At 42.6% G+C, this 15338-nt stretch overlaps 1 protein-coding gene across 3 annotated transcripts in view; it reads left to right on the top strand.

The window, feature by feature from the left end:
* Window positions 1-15338, top strand: part of NARS2 (asparaginyl-tRNA synthetase 2, mitochondrial) — a 52691-nt gene that overhangs the window by 14747 nt on the left and 22606 nt on the right. For all 3 annotated transcript variants that reach the window (XM_040583295.1, XM_040583293.1, XM_040583294.1), the window contains exon 6: window positions 3151-3251. In XM_040583295.1, coding sequence (XP_040439229.1) covers window positions 3151-3251 — 101 coding nt within the window. The remainder of the gene's footprint in view (window positions 1-3150; window positions 3252-15338) is intronic.

The raw sequence follows: 15338 nt of genomic DNA, 5'->3' as shown, positions 1-15338 counted from the left end.
TGTTTAGAAGTTGCATCCTACAGGATTAGGTGGGATTTTTCACTGGTGGAATAAGGAACATAGCTGAATTAAGCTTGCGGTAGGGGAAGCTGGAGTGGTATGTGGCTCTTCTCTTTAGTGTTCTGGCTGTGACTCTGGAGCTGTGGTATGGGGATATTTGTATGTTTATTAATATCCTTATTGTTTTTGAGCAAATATTCTGGGTTTATTTGAAGAAAACAATAGGGGCCTGCTTATGCATCCTTGGGTTTTGTTGTTTGGTTTTTTTAGAACTGCAAAACCTATGAAACAAAGGAAGCAGTCACAGCCACAAATTGTCATATTTTCATTGATCTCGGTAGAGCAAGGGGAGCTTGCTCTTTTCTTTGGTGTGATGCTGTGAAGAGATAAAACTGCCTTGAGATCTGAGGTCTTTGGCAGTCTCTGTTTAATCTTTGCAATGAGCAGCATTGCTTTTTGAGAACAAAAGCAACACCTTCCAACTCATTGAGAAAAATGGCAGGCTGTAGAATATCAAAGGCTGGCAAACAAGCCTGAGCCTAGCAACCTTCCTGTGACAAAGCGGCTTGGGGGGGAGTAGGGTGGCTGGAGGCTGTGGTGTACTTAGCTGAGCTAGCAACATTTAGAATAACTCCTAGGAACTACACTTGGAAAAGTGGGTAGTTTGAACTTATCTCAGAAGAAAGTATTCGTTTGGCAGTGAATGTAGATCAGCCAAACTTCAGATTCAGTTTGAAATTCCTTTCTGTCTTTCTCCTGAATCTTTGACTCCTCCAAAGCTTAGGGATGACGGTGAAATATAGAAAATGCTGAAAAAATACCCTCATTTATCTTCATGGGTTTTTTAAAATCTCAGAATTATGACCTCTAGAGATCATGTAATCCATCTCACCATGCTCAAACAGAATCAGCTAGAGCAAGTTGCCCAGGACTCTGTCCTGCTGAATTTTTAATATCTCCCCAAATGGAGACCTCACAGCCTTTCTGGGCAACCTGTTCTAGTGTTTGACCACCCTCACAGCAAATAAAAAACGTTTACTCTTGTTTTCAGATGAAATTTCATGTGTCTTCTTAAAATCTGTGACTATTGTCTCTTGTCCTCTCAAGTGAGCACTGCTGACATGAGTCTGGTTCCTTCTTCATTCCCTTCCATCAGGTGTTTATACACAAGGGTAAGATTCCCTCCCTGGCCTTCTCTTCACGCTGAACAGTCCCAGCTTCCTCAGCCTCTCCTCATATGAAAGATAGTGCAGTCCATTAATCATCTTTGTGGCCCTTTTCTAGGTTCTCTCCAGTATGTCCATGTGTTTCTTGTACTGGGAAAGTGAGCAATTCACCCAGTGATCTTGTTGAGTCACCAGTGGTGTGCAGAGGGGGAAGGATGCCCTCCCTGGACCTGCTGGCAACACGGCCTAATGCAGCCCAGGAGGCTGGTGACTTTATTTCCCCTGAGGGCTCCTTGCTGTCTTATGGTCATCTTGGTGTCTGCCAGGGAAACCAGTGAAGCACAGTCCTTCTGCTCAAATGACTTTTAAAGTGCTCAACACAGAGGTCTTCTAACTTTTCTGCCTGTAAATTAAAAAGCAAAAACATATCATCGTTTTAATGGGACAATTTTTTAGAGCATTTTTCATAATGAAACACTACACTTGCTAAATTTTCCATTACTCCTAGTTTTTTTATGCTAGTGACCTGAAAAAAATGAGGAAAAAATGAAATTAAGCATAAGTTTTTTTCAGTGCCTATATAACATGCAAGTTGTTCCAATTCTATATTGTTTAAATTCTGCTTTTTTTGAAGACTGAATAATAAAAAGATATTGCATTCCCTTCTTTTATTTTCTGATCGCTGTTTGTCTTTTTGCAATGGAGCAAATTCATTTGCCCATGAAAAGGAAATAACACTGATTTTAAAAGTGTTTACTAAAAGTCAGTGCACCTGACACAGAAAATACTCCTCAATTTTCTTATCAGAGTTGAAATTGAATTTTGAAGGCAATGCTTCAAACTTCCAAACCATAGAGATTCCTCTCTTCCCCCCTCACTGTTCATCTCAGTAGCAAAGAATGAAAATTACTTTTGGAGACTGGGATGATAGGTTGGCATCTTTCTTTTGTATGTTGCTGGGCAAATTGTTCTTCCAATGGATATTTCAGAGGGATTTTCATTTTGTATGTCTGCATTTCCCAGAAACATGGGTTGTGGTTTCTCCATCTGCTCCCAAACTCCTAGGTAGACAGAGACTTTAGCTATAAATGTGTTACTTTACTGGGGAGCCAAAAATCAGAGCTACTCTAGAAAATCTGCATTTCTACCACTCTTGTTCTCAGACTTGCTTGTGAAATGGTGAATATGTCCTTCCTGACATATTATTTTACGTTTTCTTACCTCCTTCCTTTGTATAATGGCATTCCTAATTCAGCTTATCCATGTTTGAACACATAAGTTACACAATTTTGAGTGAAATTTAGAGCTTGTGACATGCCCACATGCAAAGGCAAGAGGTGAGAAGTGAAGAGCCACATATTCTTTTAGCTTTGTACAAGCTCTGTGCTGCAGGCAAAGTTTTAGGCAAACAGTCAAACTCCATGTAGCAAGTTACTTCCCACTCAGCTGAACTGATGTAACTACTTGCAATTTACAGTCCCCATTAGTTTGAGAAGTGTGTGAAAGAACTACGTATCCTTTCTCTGTGCTGACCTTCCTCTGTCCAAGCTTTGCTGGTGACACTGGGGTTATGCACCACAGTTCACAAACTTCGTCTGCAATTGTTGTGATACCTATAACCTATATTCTGGTAAGTTACTAAAAGTGAAGGTGGGAACTGTGGTGTTTCTACTTAAAGTATGGCTTTCCACTACACAGAGGTTATTTGCATCAGACCCCTAGAAAGAGAAGTTCCCAAGAATGCTGTATCTTGTGTGTTTTTTTCTTAATGTGTTTTGCTTGAATAGGTTTTAGAGCCTGTTCACAGTCTGAGCAAAGATGGGAGCATCGTGTTATGACTTACCACACTGTTGGATTCCTTCTCAGCAGTGTTTGGGTTGAATCTCATGTAATTTCTTAAGAGAAATAAGGGAAAATAAGCTGGGAGCTGTGCTTTTTGTTCAAACACCAATAGTTGACTTCTTGCTCGTTCTTTGACTTACAGACATCAAATGAGGGAAGGGAATCTACGGAAAAGAGCCATTTCTTCAATGTACCTGCTTTCCTGACAGTTTCTGGCCAGCTCCATTTGGAGGTGATGGCAGGGTGAGCAAAATGTGAAGTTTTTGGCTTGATCTGTGATATCTTCTCAGGTGGTAATTTTGCCCCATTTGTATCCATCAGGTATCTGCCACATATGCCAGAAATAAATAGAGCAGCAGTGGCTGGATGATGGTGCGAGAGGCCAGCCTAGGCAGGAGAAGATCAGACTGCTTTTTAATTCTGGTCGATCAGTTAGTTTTAAAACTAGGAGTCTCCTGCTGTTTGCCATGGATTGGGAATATTGGATGATGATGTAATCTTGTGGGAATGACTGAAGGATTGTTGCTAACAACTGTAATACTTCAAGTGTCTTTTTGTTGTTGTTCATGTCTGGCATGTCATGGCAAGAAAATCTTTTTCATTGTAGCTATCGCATTCTTTTCCTCTTTTTCTCGTTTTTTTCCCAGGCTTCCTTTTTGTCTCCTTCAGTCTTCTTGTTGTGTTTCTTTCTTCTGCCAGTTCTCGTTTAACCTGTTTCATGGCTTTCCCACTTGATGCTTTATCACAGAATAGTTTGGGTTTGAAAGGACCTTGACAGGTCATCTAGTCCAGCCCCTCTGCAGTGAGCAGGGACATCTTCAGCCAAATCAGGTTGCTCTGAGCCCTGTCAAACCTGTCCTTGAATGTTTCCCGGGATGGGACATCTACCGCCTCTCTGTGCCAGTGTTTCACCACCCTCATCATAGAAAGATTTTTTTTTTTTCTTAAATCTAGTCTTTGTTCATTCTAGCCAGTAAAGTGATCACAGTCAAATAGTTAATACAGACTTTGATAAAAAAAAATATGCTTAAGCTTTTAATGTTCTTATTTCATTGAGATTGTTAGGGGTGCAAGTGTCAGTCTGTCAGGGAGACTGTTCCCTTTGATTAGGGAGTTTGGTCCTCATCTACACTGAATTTTCCCAATAAAATAACTGAATTAGTACATTAAACAGATGGAGTCAAACCAGTGCAATCCCTTATTTCAAGGCAGAGTTTTCTGAGAGCTTCATGTGGAGTCTCCTTAGATGTGGTACTTTAAATGTGGAGTCTCCTTAGACGTGGTACTTTAGCCAAATCACTGCTTGCCAGCTGAATGGCTGATAAAGCCTGTCAGAGACCAGATCTCAGGCAGGTAGCACTGCAGCTGTTTTCCACTTGGCAAGGGGGTTTGTCGTGCACTTGCAGTGACTTTAAAATGACTTCTAAAGTGATTAGTTTCTGTCTAGTAGAAATCTCCTGAAAATGAGAGGGATAAAATCCTAGCTTGGCTTGAGAAGATGCAAACTTGGAAGATCTGCTCTTTCATGTCGAGGTTCTGATGAGTTTTTCTAATAGTCTTAGTATTTGCTGTCTGTGCCTCATATCCAGGGTTGAGAACCATTTTTTTTTTTTTTTTTAATTTAGTTCATCATTGTTTCACTGTTTAATTGGCTGCTGGTAAATAGCTGCAGTGAAATTGTTCAAAGGGCAAATTTTACATATAAATCAAAAGGTATAAATTTCTTCAGAAAGCTGTTTTCTGCTTGGCTTGTTCTTTCTGAGAGACACTGTCTCTTCTCAGAACACCTAGATGGCTGTGGTCTGCTGAAATACTCAAGCTAAAGGTTCTTGATAGACAGGATATTTCTCATGTCGTGCCCTGGCTACTGAGAGTGAAGCACGGGTCACCTGGCAGCCAAAGGCTGATGCGTCATCTCAGACGTTAGCTGAGGAAAGTTAATGAAGGAGTTTGTTTAACTGTAGGCACGGTGGAGTTTTTGTGTCCCTGAAAGAAAATGGGGTGACATGCATTTGTACATGTTAGATTTAATTGACTGTCATGTGTTGTGACGTTTATTGAAAGACATAATTCCACAAATCAAGTAAGTCCAGAGAAAAAGTGCAGATTGTAATGATTAACTTGAAACACAATCTCACTCTTACATCAATCTGTTCCCTTTAAATAGTATACAGCCAGCTCTGAGATGGAGCAGAAGGCTAAACTGTGCAGATGCAAGACCTGCCTGGTAAATATTTTTCTGCACTGATATCACTCAGGTGCACCTTGCTCTCAAAGGATGGGTAAAAAAACATCAGTGTTCTTCAGCATGCAGTACATCACAGCTTCATGTTCGTATTTTACAGTAGTGTGTTGTTCTTACAGGTATTTTAAATGGATCCAGTGCCATCTAAATTTAGATAAGCTGTGTTTGTTCATAATGGAATGTAGCTGTTTTGTGAACCTGCTCCTTTATTTCATTTAGGCACACTGAGATTTTGAGGCCTACAACTCAAGTGGTGTTGAATCCCTTCAGTCTTCAAATATAGGTCAGACTCTTCTAGGTGCAGAAGCACCAGTGATGCATCACGGTATTAACCTTCTAGATACTATGAAGGTTTTATCCATGGTTATCAAGTTGGGTCTTACTCTGTGAATAGGTCTTCTACATGATCAAAGAACGTAAGTGCGTAAGAGTAACCAGAGCTCCCTGGCAAATGAATGTGTTGTGTTGATGCTTTCATTGCAAAAGTAGTCAAAACCAGGAGTCCTTCTCCTCAGAAAACGGAAATATTGTGGTCTTCCCAATAAACAAAGCAGCCAAAGCAGTATAGATTTGTGTGTTTTGGATTTGATCCTGTGCAGTTTACTCTTGTTTTAGCCAGACTAAATTTTTCATGCCCAGAAAAGAAACTATTTTCCAAAAACTCCCTTTAGCTTAAATAAAATATTAACTTGCTGCGCTTTTAAGGCTTTCAGGAACAACTGGTGCCTGAGAATTTGTGGGAGAAAATGAAGGTAGAAATGCCTGGGAGACCCTTCCCCATCTAGTCTTGGCCCATATCCTGTTGTCACTTGCTGTGGGACATGGGAGCACAGAGACAGATCTTGCAGAAGTCCCGTTAGAAACCAGGGATGGAGTAGGCTGGGCATGAGAGGCAGGGAGGAATTTGTCCATGGGGTTTATGTAGGAGGGAACAGAAAGTCAGCTAGGCAGTCATGTCTGTCTGGAGTTGAACTTTTAGCTTTGCAGAGCTCATGAGCAACATCCAAGCTGTGGTTGGAAAAGTCTGGGCAGGGGAGGTATGGGGAAGCCTTACCAGATGTGTCTGGAACCAAAAAGTCTTATGCTGTCCTTGCTGAGAGTTCATCTGCAGCCCAGAGTATCATGTGCTTATCTGCCTGCGTGTTGTCCGGGGCTCAGGGCTCTGTTTTTATGGCAAGGCTGCTTGGTGCTATTCCTGATAACAGGAGAAAACAGTGAGCCATTTATAATTTCTGAGTTTTTAACCTTTTTTGAGGAAAAGCGGGGAGAGAGGTGTTCCTGCACTTATTGACTGTGCTGTGTATGCTTGTTATTGAAGGCAAGGTCAGAAAAGTTAGTCTTGTCTCTCAGTATGACACGAATGGCCTAGTTGGCACAACTTCTCATTTCATTGTACTCAATCTCTGCAGTGACAGCATCTAGGTTGACTGCTCAGGGTGACTGAATCATTGTCAGCTGCTATAAATCTGTAGGCTTTTTAAGGTTCTAGAAAAGTCTTTATTCAGTAATACAGCTCTTCCCTTTAGTCTTCCCAGTCTCAGATGAGTCAGTAACAAATGTATGTGGTAGAAGTTTCTAGGACTCTGTGTGTGTGTCCCCAACTGGTTTTAAATGTCATTGGTTTGCTGTGAAGTCCTTGTGGTATTTCCTTGCCCTGTGATCCTCTGGTGAGGATAAAGGTCCCTTTGGGGACCTGAACTAGGCTGGAGGGTCTGTGACAGCTGAAGATGATTCAGAGGCATGCTGGAGACAGCAAAAACTGGTCTTGCCAAGTACAGCTCACTGGCTGTATTTACTCTTTTTGTTTTGTTTTGTGTTTTTTCCCCTCCTTTCACCCATCTGCACTTCCCACAAGTTCTACCTGCTCCTCTCCTTTCAGCCCCTCTTGCTAACAGTTTACATCATTGTTTTGCATTGATTTTCCTTGTGCCATGTTTCTTTCCAGGCACTGTCTGTTCTGCCTTTCGCATCACGAGCTTAACTAAAACTGCCCTTCCTTAAAAGCCCTAGGGGCTATCCCCTCCCTAAATCGCAGAATAAGTTATCTCTTCATTCCTTGCCCTCCCTACCTCTGTTTCTTTTCTCTTACGAAGCCTTCAGTACGTTTCTCCTCTTGTTCATCTCACATTCCCTTGAAATTCCCTCAAATAGGTTGCCTCTGAGCATTTTACCCAACAGCAGCATGCTAGGAGGTTATGTGGAAGACAAGCCTGCTCTTTGCAGTGGTGAACAATAGGAGGACAAGAGACGATGGGTTAGGTTGAAACAAGAAAAGTTCTGCATGCATATAGGGAAATCACTAAGTGATCAGTCAAGCGTTGGAAAAGATTGCTGAGAGAGACTGTGCACTCTTCATCCTTAGAAGTTTTCAAGACCCGGCTAGGTAAAGCCTTGAGCAAGCTGGTCTGGCCTTCTTGCTGACCTTACTTTGAACAGAAGACTGGACCACTGACCTCCTGAGATCCCTTCCAGCCTGAATTACACTGTCCTTCCAAGTTTATTCTTGGCTTTATTCTAACTTTCCTCTCCACCAATCTCATACATAAGACCATCTTGGTGAATTATATCTCTAGTTCACTTTCACTTCAGCATCTCTTCCCAGTACCAATATTTTTCTGCCTAACTTAATCTCAGCTTTTCATACCGTCATCTGCCTGTTAACTTCTAGCTATTGAACTTGCTTGAGGTGAAACATAACCAAGCCCACTCCTCTGTAGTCAAGCGCATCCCCTTGATTTCTAAACTATCATGGGGTTTGCTACTGTTCTGCCTATTCCAGGTATTCTGTGTAATCCTGCAACTGTTTTTTCTAGTTTAGAGAGGCTCTAAAAAAATCTCAGTCAGCCAAACCATTTTAGCTGAGTTTGTAGAGAGCTGAAAGCGGTGAATTTCCTGGTGGTTTCAGAAGAGACTGAAATCACACTGATTTCACTTTTAAAATACCAGTACTGTCGTGCTTCTTAAAGAATGGAAGAGATGAGGAGAGAGAGAGAGCAAGCTGTGATTTGGGGTTGGTGTTTAAGAAAATGCTGCAGAGCTGAAAAGGTATGTGTTTGAGGCTGCCTTCCATAGAAGAAGCTTCATTTTCACCAGTCTGGTAAACAAAGCCTTAAAATTTTATTCCAAAATGACTTGCTAATGATGGAACAGATTGCATTGTCTTTAAGCAAATATTTGCTCTACATTATACACTTTTAAATACTTTTCAATGCAGCTGCAGGAATGATGTCCAGTTGTATAACACTCCTGTTGCTAAGAAGTAACAAAAATAAGTTTAATTATTTAGCTTGGATGCATGAAAAAAACCTCCGACATTTCTTGCACAACACTTTAGTCTGACTCACAACGCAGACTATTATAATTAGCACACTAACTTCCATTAATTAGGCTGGCACTTAACTGGAACTATAAAAAGCAACTGTGACATGTCTGCTTTTAATCAATTACCACATGCTTCAGTCTGGTTCATTACTGCTGCAGTGATTGTTAAGGACTTTGTATCACCAGGAGGCCAAATGCATGAACTTTGTAGGTACAACAGTGAGCCTAGGGTCGCTTGGCAGGTTGGAGCTTTATGGTCTGCATGGATATGATGCTGTTCGTCCTTTCTGCCTCCCCACTTTTTGGGGGAGGGGAAGCAGGTAATTCCCTTGCAAGAAGCATAATGAGTGTGCTGGGAGTAGCTGCAGCTCAGCTGTGTCCTGGGAATCCACACATGAAGGGCTGAGTGCAGTCCCAGCAGTGGTTTGGACTATGTGCTCTTTCTCTCCTGATGGTAAAAATCAAGTGCAGGTAGCAACAGAAGAAAAGGGTTTATGCTCATCTGGTGAAAGGTCAGCTGAAATTCTTGGTCCTTTTTACAAGTAAGTTAAGATAGACCATTATATATGTGTCTCGAATCCAGCATGCAGTCCCTTTTCCCTCTCTGAACATCTTGTGATCCCTATTCAAAGCAGTAGTAGGTGCTGTAGGATCCATGTCAGCAGATCCCAGCTTCCAGGTTTGTGTAGGGCCTTGCAGCTCAGCTTCATGAGTGTGCCTAGACAAAGCCTTGAGAGCTCCAGGGGGTTTAGAAACTGCTTTGTAAGTTCCAATAGGGCTGTTATAACCCTCTGCCTGCATGTTCCCTGGACCATAGTAGCCACATTCATGGTGGCTTCTGCAAACTTGTTTTACTTTACAACTGAGGCAAGCAAGAAGCCCGCGGGCAGTCTGTTACCGCTGCTCAGCTGACCATCAGTGGCTTACGATGCCGTAGCAAGCTCAATAGCATACAAGAACATGACTGTGCCTCGTGTTCAGGCCACAGCTTTTGCTTCTCAAGGAGCCCCTATGCCCCAAGAAGTGGCTTCCGTATGAGATGCGGAGTCAGGCAGCTCCATCCCTTTTTGCTCCCACAGCTTTCCTTAAAACAGATGCATAGATCCAATAGTGAGTGCCTTGAACTTCTTCCATTTGCTGCCATTGCACTCAAGTGGATTATGGATATAGATACATGTCATAGCTGGAACATGTTGCATTTAATATAGCTTTCAGTAATTTTTTTTAGTACAGTTACTTACTTTGTTTAGTTACTGTAGAATTTGCGGCCTTGGAGATTTTAAATAGCTACACCCAAACTGAAATGTGGCCTGAACCATGACTCCCTTCGTGCACTAACGCACCCACTGATGTAGTTTCTTGCTGTGATTCATATTTGCAGAGTTCACAGAACCAGTGTCCATCTGAAAAAAAAACTGATTCAAAGGAAAAAATCCTCTTCATAGCTATTGTAATGCAGTTTCTGGAGAATGTGTTTTTTCCACTCTGAAAGGAAAAAAAAATAACCCAATTGCTCCCCCCCGCCCCACGCTGGTAATGTATTTTTATGACTTAGAGTAGGAGTCACTGGGATGATTAAGTTTTGAAAAACATCTTTGCTCCCTGTTTTATTTAAATCTTTGAAACATGTTGTATCACTCCTTTCTAGAAGATCTCTGTTAGCTAGGGCATGGGAAATGGTTATTTGAATAAATGCTTAACTATGGTGCCTTTCATCAACTCAGCTTGAGTTATCATTGCTAATTGTTCACTTTATTGACTTTAATTAGAAATAATAATATCAAAAACTAGGACAAAACAAGACTCCACTGAGAATAAAGTACAACAGTGCTGCATAAAAGGGTGGAGGACCCAGGCTGATGAGATCTTTGAGCCTGGAGCAGAAGACATTGTAAGGCTCTGAATAACTATTTCCTTTGTGTCTATTTTCCCCTATTCTCCTGGCATGTGTAAACTAACAACGCCGTGTCTAGGTGTGCTGTGAGTTCTAATAAACAAAATAGCAGGTGCTTTGCCAGATAATTAGGGTATATGGGTCATGTTGTTGTTAATTACTCAAGTGTGCCTGGATCATTTTCAAGCAGAGGTGAATGACCTGGGGGGGATCCTTGTCCCATTTTCTTTTTTTCTTGCCGCTGGAGCAGAGGACAAAGGGGGGGGTGGGGGGTGGGGGGAGCTGGTCCTGGAGCGTGGCAGGAGGGTGCTGCTGCACACAGGACTTTGGGAGCATGGCTGGACTCTGCCCTTTGGAGGTTGCAGTTGAGGGAAACAGCTGCATTGCTTCAGCCTGACTGGCTGGGGGGGAAGCTGGCACTTCCCAGTCCCTGTCTGGGAACTTAGACAGCATTATTTATTTTTTTATTTATGTATTTATTTTTGGCTGCTTACAAAAGGAAGTACAGTCCCATCTCATCACAGCTGAATTGAAACCTTAGCGCTCAGCACACTAGCTCTGTTGCCCAGGCCTAAGCCTCACATACTGCTATAAAAGCCCTTGTCAAGATGCAGCTTTTCTCCATCTGCATGTCCTCAAAGGGCAGACAGAAGTGGCACATTCTATGAGGAGTTTTTTAAAACTCATTTTTCTGCTTTTTTTCTGGATAATTTTCACCCCTACCCACCCCCTGCCACCTTTTCAACAGAAATGTGCATTTTCATTGTGCAAAATCCAAACCACCAAACAATAGTAAGGGGAGTATTATTTTTACATTGGGGGTAAAAAAAAAAAAAAAAAGTATTTCTGTCCACCTCTGAGGGTTATTTTTTTAACACAGTCTACCCAGCTGAAGGATGTGAAATAATCTCACTTATCTACAAGCTACTGAGCACCCATACCTCACTAGCATCATTAGGAGCCCTGGGCTGCCAGCTCCTGCAAAAAACTAGACCCTGGAGGCATTGGATCGGTATGTTTGAATGGTTGTCTGTGTGCATGTGGTTTCTTGTGCTGGGCCAGAACATCTTTCAACATAAAAATTCCAGCATCCCTGCACAATCCCAGTCATGCTTGGGTCAAGCACTGCAGCCAGCTGGTGTCTCCTGGCAGCCAAGCAAAGTCATCTGCTTGCTTCAATGGAGTGGGCAGGTCCTCCATACTCAAAATGAATATGGTCTTGCTGGAACAGAGTAGAATTAGATCAGATAGCTGGCTTTATTAATTTCTTCCTTTCCTAAGGGGAAGGACAGTGTGGCTGACAAAGCTACGTTTCTGGACCTTAGGGTCACCTTGCTTTCCTTTCCTCCTCTGCTGACATCATGTGTTGTTTTGTCCTTGGGTTGGAAGATATTGTTTCTAGATTTTCTTGAAATCTAGATTTTGAGAGGGAAGGGGCGGGGAGGAGGTTGGTGGGTGATGGTGCAAGGGACACAAATCACCTTTCAGCTTCACTCTTTGCTGCAGACCTAGTCAGAGGAATCACCGTATTCGTGTTTATGCAGACACGTGTAGTATTTTGGGGTGAGGAGGAGGGCACTGTACAAATGAATAGCTGTGTGTACTGGTGTGGTTTAGTGCTTAGCCCTGAGTCACAACAACCACCTTCTGCCTCCAGCTGTGTCACTGCCATGTGGTGTGACCTTGGCATAGGCCATAAGCTGACGGTGCAGGGATTGCATCTTCTTGATTAATAGCCTTGCTCAGAGTTATATCCCCTTAGTTCAACAGCACAAGCAGGTCTTTATTATCCTGGGAGCAGCATGGAGTCCTGACTTTGAAAAGGAGCACAATCCGTTCCTGGCTTGGGAACCATTGACGCAATTAATTATATTTGGATTTCAGTGTAAAAATTGCTAGTTAAGGCAGAGACACTCAGGCCTACAAATATTACGTGAGTTTAATTAAAAGGATGATTTTAAGCAGCTTTGGGCACGAATACTTTATACTTCTCTATTGGTTTCTGTCAGTGCCTCAGTAATGAATTGTCAATGAGTTCAGATGAAGTGAGCTTTCTTGTGTGGCTTAAAAGCTCTCAAAGGGGGAGAAGTAGCTGCTTCTGAAGAGGGTTTTAGTAGTGTATAAAATAAGGGTGAAAGGGGGGAAGTTTCCCCCTTCCTGAGTGTTCGTAGGGTGGAAACCACGAATCCAGCCTGTGCAAGAACAAGCTGCTACCAAGCAGTCGTCCATGCAGAGGGCAGCTGTGCTCCAGCAACGCATCCAAGTGCTGCTGCCTGTGTTCAGAGGGACTCCTGTAAGCCTGGCCCTAAAAGATGGCTAAGCCCTTTGCTGGGCTGCGGCAAGCAAGCTCAGCGTTTTGCAGGATAGAGCCCTGGCTTTTACAGCATTTCAGTGTGTCAGAGGGAGTCCTGCAAGTATTCTCTTGGCCTCCACATTAAGCTCTCCGATTTTCCCAGAGAACTGGGCAGAGCAAAATACAGTCCCAGAAAGGGAACAATTAATTAAGCGGCTCTGTGCTGCCTTCTGGTGTCAACCCCGGCAGTGCCTGTGAACTGCATAAATGCACTGGGGCTTGCTGTCCAGAGCTCTCATCTGGGTGAAGCTGACTGCAAAGAGACTCATTTCAAAGCCTCTCTTGTGTTCTTTGCTAGCACGTACAAGGGCAGTGTTACAGACATTACTGCTCTGTCTGTGATGGCTAAGGAAAAGGGCTCAACAGATTAGTGGGCTCTTCCCCCCCCCCCCTCCTGTATGTATGCTTTTGTTGGAGATGAGGAATTAGCACTACTGATTTTTTTTAAAGACTCTTGAGTGACCACAACCCCAACTGACCTAGGCACTTTCTGAGGCTTAGCCAGAATTTTCAAGTTATTTTTAAATGCTGGAAGTCTTGCAGAGGTCTGGGAATGTTAAATGATTGATTATTTGCATCGTAGAGCATAGGAGTCACAGTCCTGGACTGAGGCTCCATTGTGCTAGGTGCTGAATGCACACAGAACAAAATGACTGCTTTTGCCCTCGCTGCCATGAAATTGGTGTGGAGTCAGCTCCCATCCTTCTTTACTAATACATTTATACATGCTCAGTGTGATACAGCAGTGTATCAAATCACAGATACGTTTTTTAATAGCAGATGAAGTACGAATAAAGGTCGGATTTGTGTGGCATGCTTTTGCTTAATGTCTTGAACCACAGAGCACAGTAAACAGTATGTGAAAGCCTGGATGAAAAATAATTGGTCGTGCTTGGAGGTGATAACAGTGACTGTATATATATATATTTTTAGCTCTGTTTCTCTGTTATACCCAGGCTTCTGGTCAGTGCTGCATTGCCATTACCAGATGACTTGCATTTACTGCATTCCTTTGATCGCTTTGCCAGCATGACATCTGTCTAATTTCCCTTTGCCAGGGTCCCAGAATCGTGGTGAAGTTCTCACAGTTATTTGCATCTATATTTTTTTCCCTTAATGATTAGCCTGAGAAATGAATTATTCCCACCACCACCCCCACCCCAAGATGTGGGTTTATTTGGGGTTTTGGGTTTGGCTTCCCCCGCCACCTCTTCTTCCAAGGGCCAGGCAGGCAGATTCAGCCCTACACCAGTGGAGCTGGGCTATCACAAAGCCCTTACCCCTACTGTCGTTGAGCTTGACTACCTTGAGATAGTCCATGAAGTTACAGCGCTAATGGTTCGTTTTGGAAAAATAGGTGGTTCTCAGCGTACAACCTAAGAGAAGGTTGGTCCCAACAGGATGCCTAGAACTGAGAAAAGTTAGAAATCAGTTCCTGTGGGATTGTTCTGCACTTGTCCTCTTCAAAAGCTCCATCTTGAACACAGAGGGGCTTTAATCTTGCAGCACAAAATCAGTCTGTGACTGTGAAGTGTTAGACCATGGTTGACATCTTGGAGCAGTAAGAGCGGGGTTTATGTTTTTTATTAATTTTAGGTATCTTGCAGTCAACAAGCCCTTTGGAAGATAAGTAACTATTTGTCATGCTTAGGCTGCTATTCAGTGGGAAATACGTAGAGTTCAAAGTACTCATAGTAGCCTGCATTGCTGGAGAGAGTCACCTGCAACAGTAACCTACAGTAACTGCAGTGTCAGTGCCTGTGCTGAGAAATGTGTCTCTCGCTGAAGCCAGACTGTTGCTCTGTGGGACAGGATCTCCTGCTAGCCGGCTGGTATCACGCTTTAAAATGTTACTTTGAAGACTTGATGTCAGCACAAAATTAAGGGACCTGCACATCAAGCCAAGCAGACCTGAGTAGGTACTTGAGCAATTTCAAGCTTTTCAAAATATTCTTGTCTTGTGGCCCAGTTGAACTTGTGACTGAACTCATTTACTTAGGATAGATTCCTTCTTTAACTGAAGAGCCCCAAACTGAAATTTTTTAGTAAAAGCCTGAAACGTGAGCACGGGTAGCACAAGAACCTGCGTCTCCTTTTTCCCACTGCAGACTAACCTCCGTGGCCTGGCAAGCAAAAGTTTTTGACCAGTTCTACCTTAAACATTGAACAATTTTGGTCAAGTGACTCATTGTTTCATATTTGTTTGTATTGCTATAGCAGTTGAAGCTCTTAAGCTTTGGATCCAAGACCTTGTTGTGCCAGGTGCTGTAGGAACATGGGAGGGGGAAAAAAAAAAAAAAAAAAAGAAAAAAGCCCAACACCAACAAAAAGGCCTTCTGAGGAATACATGCATTTCTGTATAACCTAAGACAACAGATGGCTACAGATGGGGAAGCACAAGGAACTGATGAGATAATACTGACCTGTGCCGTGAGTAATAGTCTTGGTGCATCACTTATATAAACATTGCTGAGGTTTTACAGACGCTATAGCAAAGGGCAGTTTGAAGGAGGGTGA

Source organism: Falco naumanni, chromosome 2 (assembly GCF_017639655.2).
Source record: "Falco naumanni isolate bFalNau1 chromosome 2, bFalNau1.pat, whole genome shotgun sequence".
In the NCBI taxonomy this organism is placed as follows: Eukaryota; Metazoa; Chordata; class Aves; order Falconiformes; family Falconidae; genus Falco; species Falco naumanni.
This window is presented reverse-complemented; position numbering and strand designations above follow the sequence as displayed.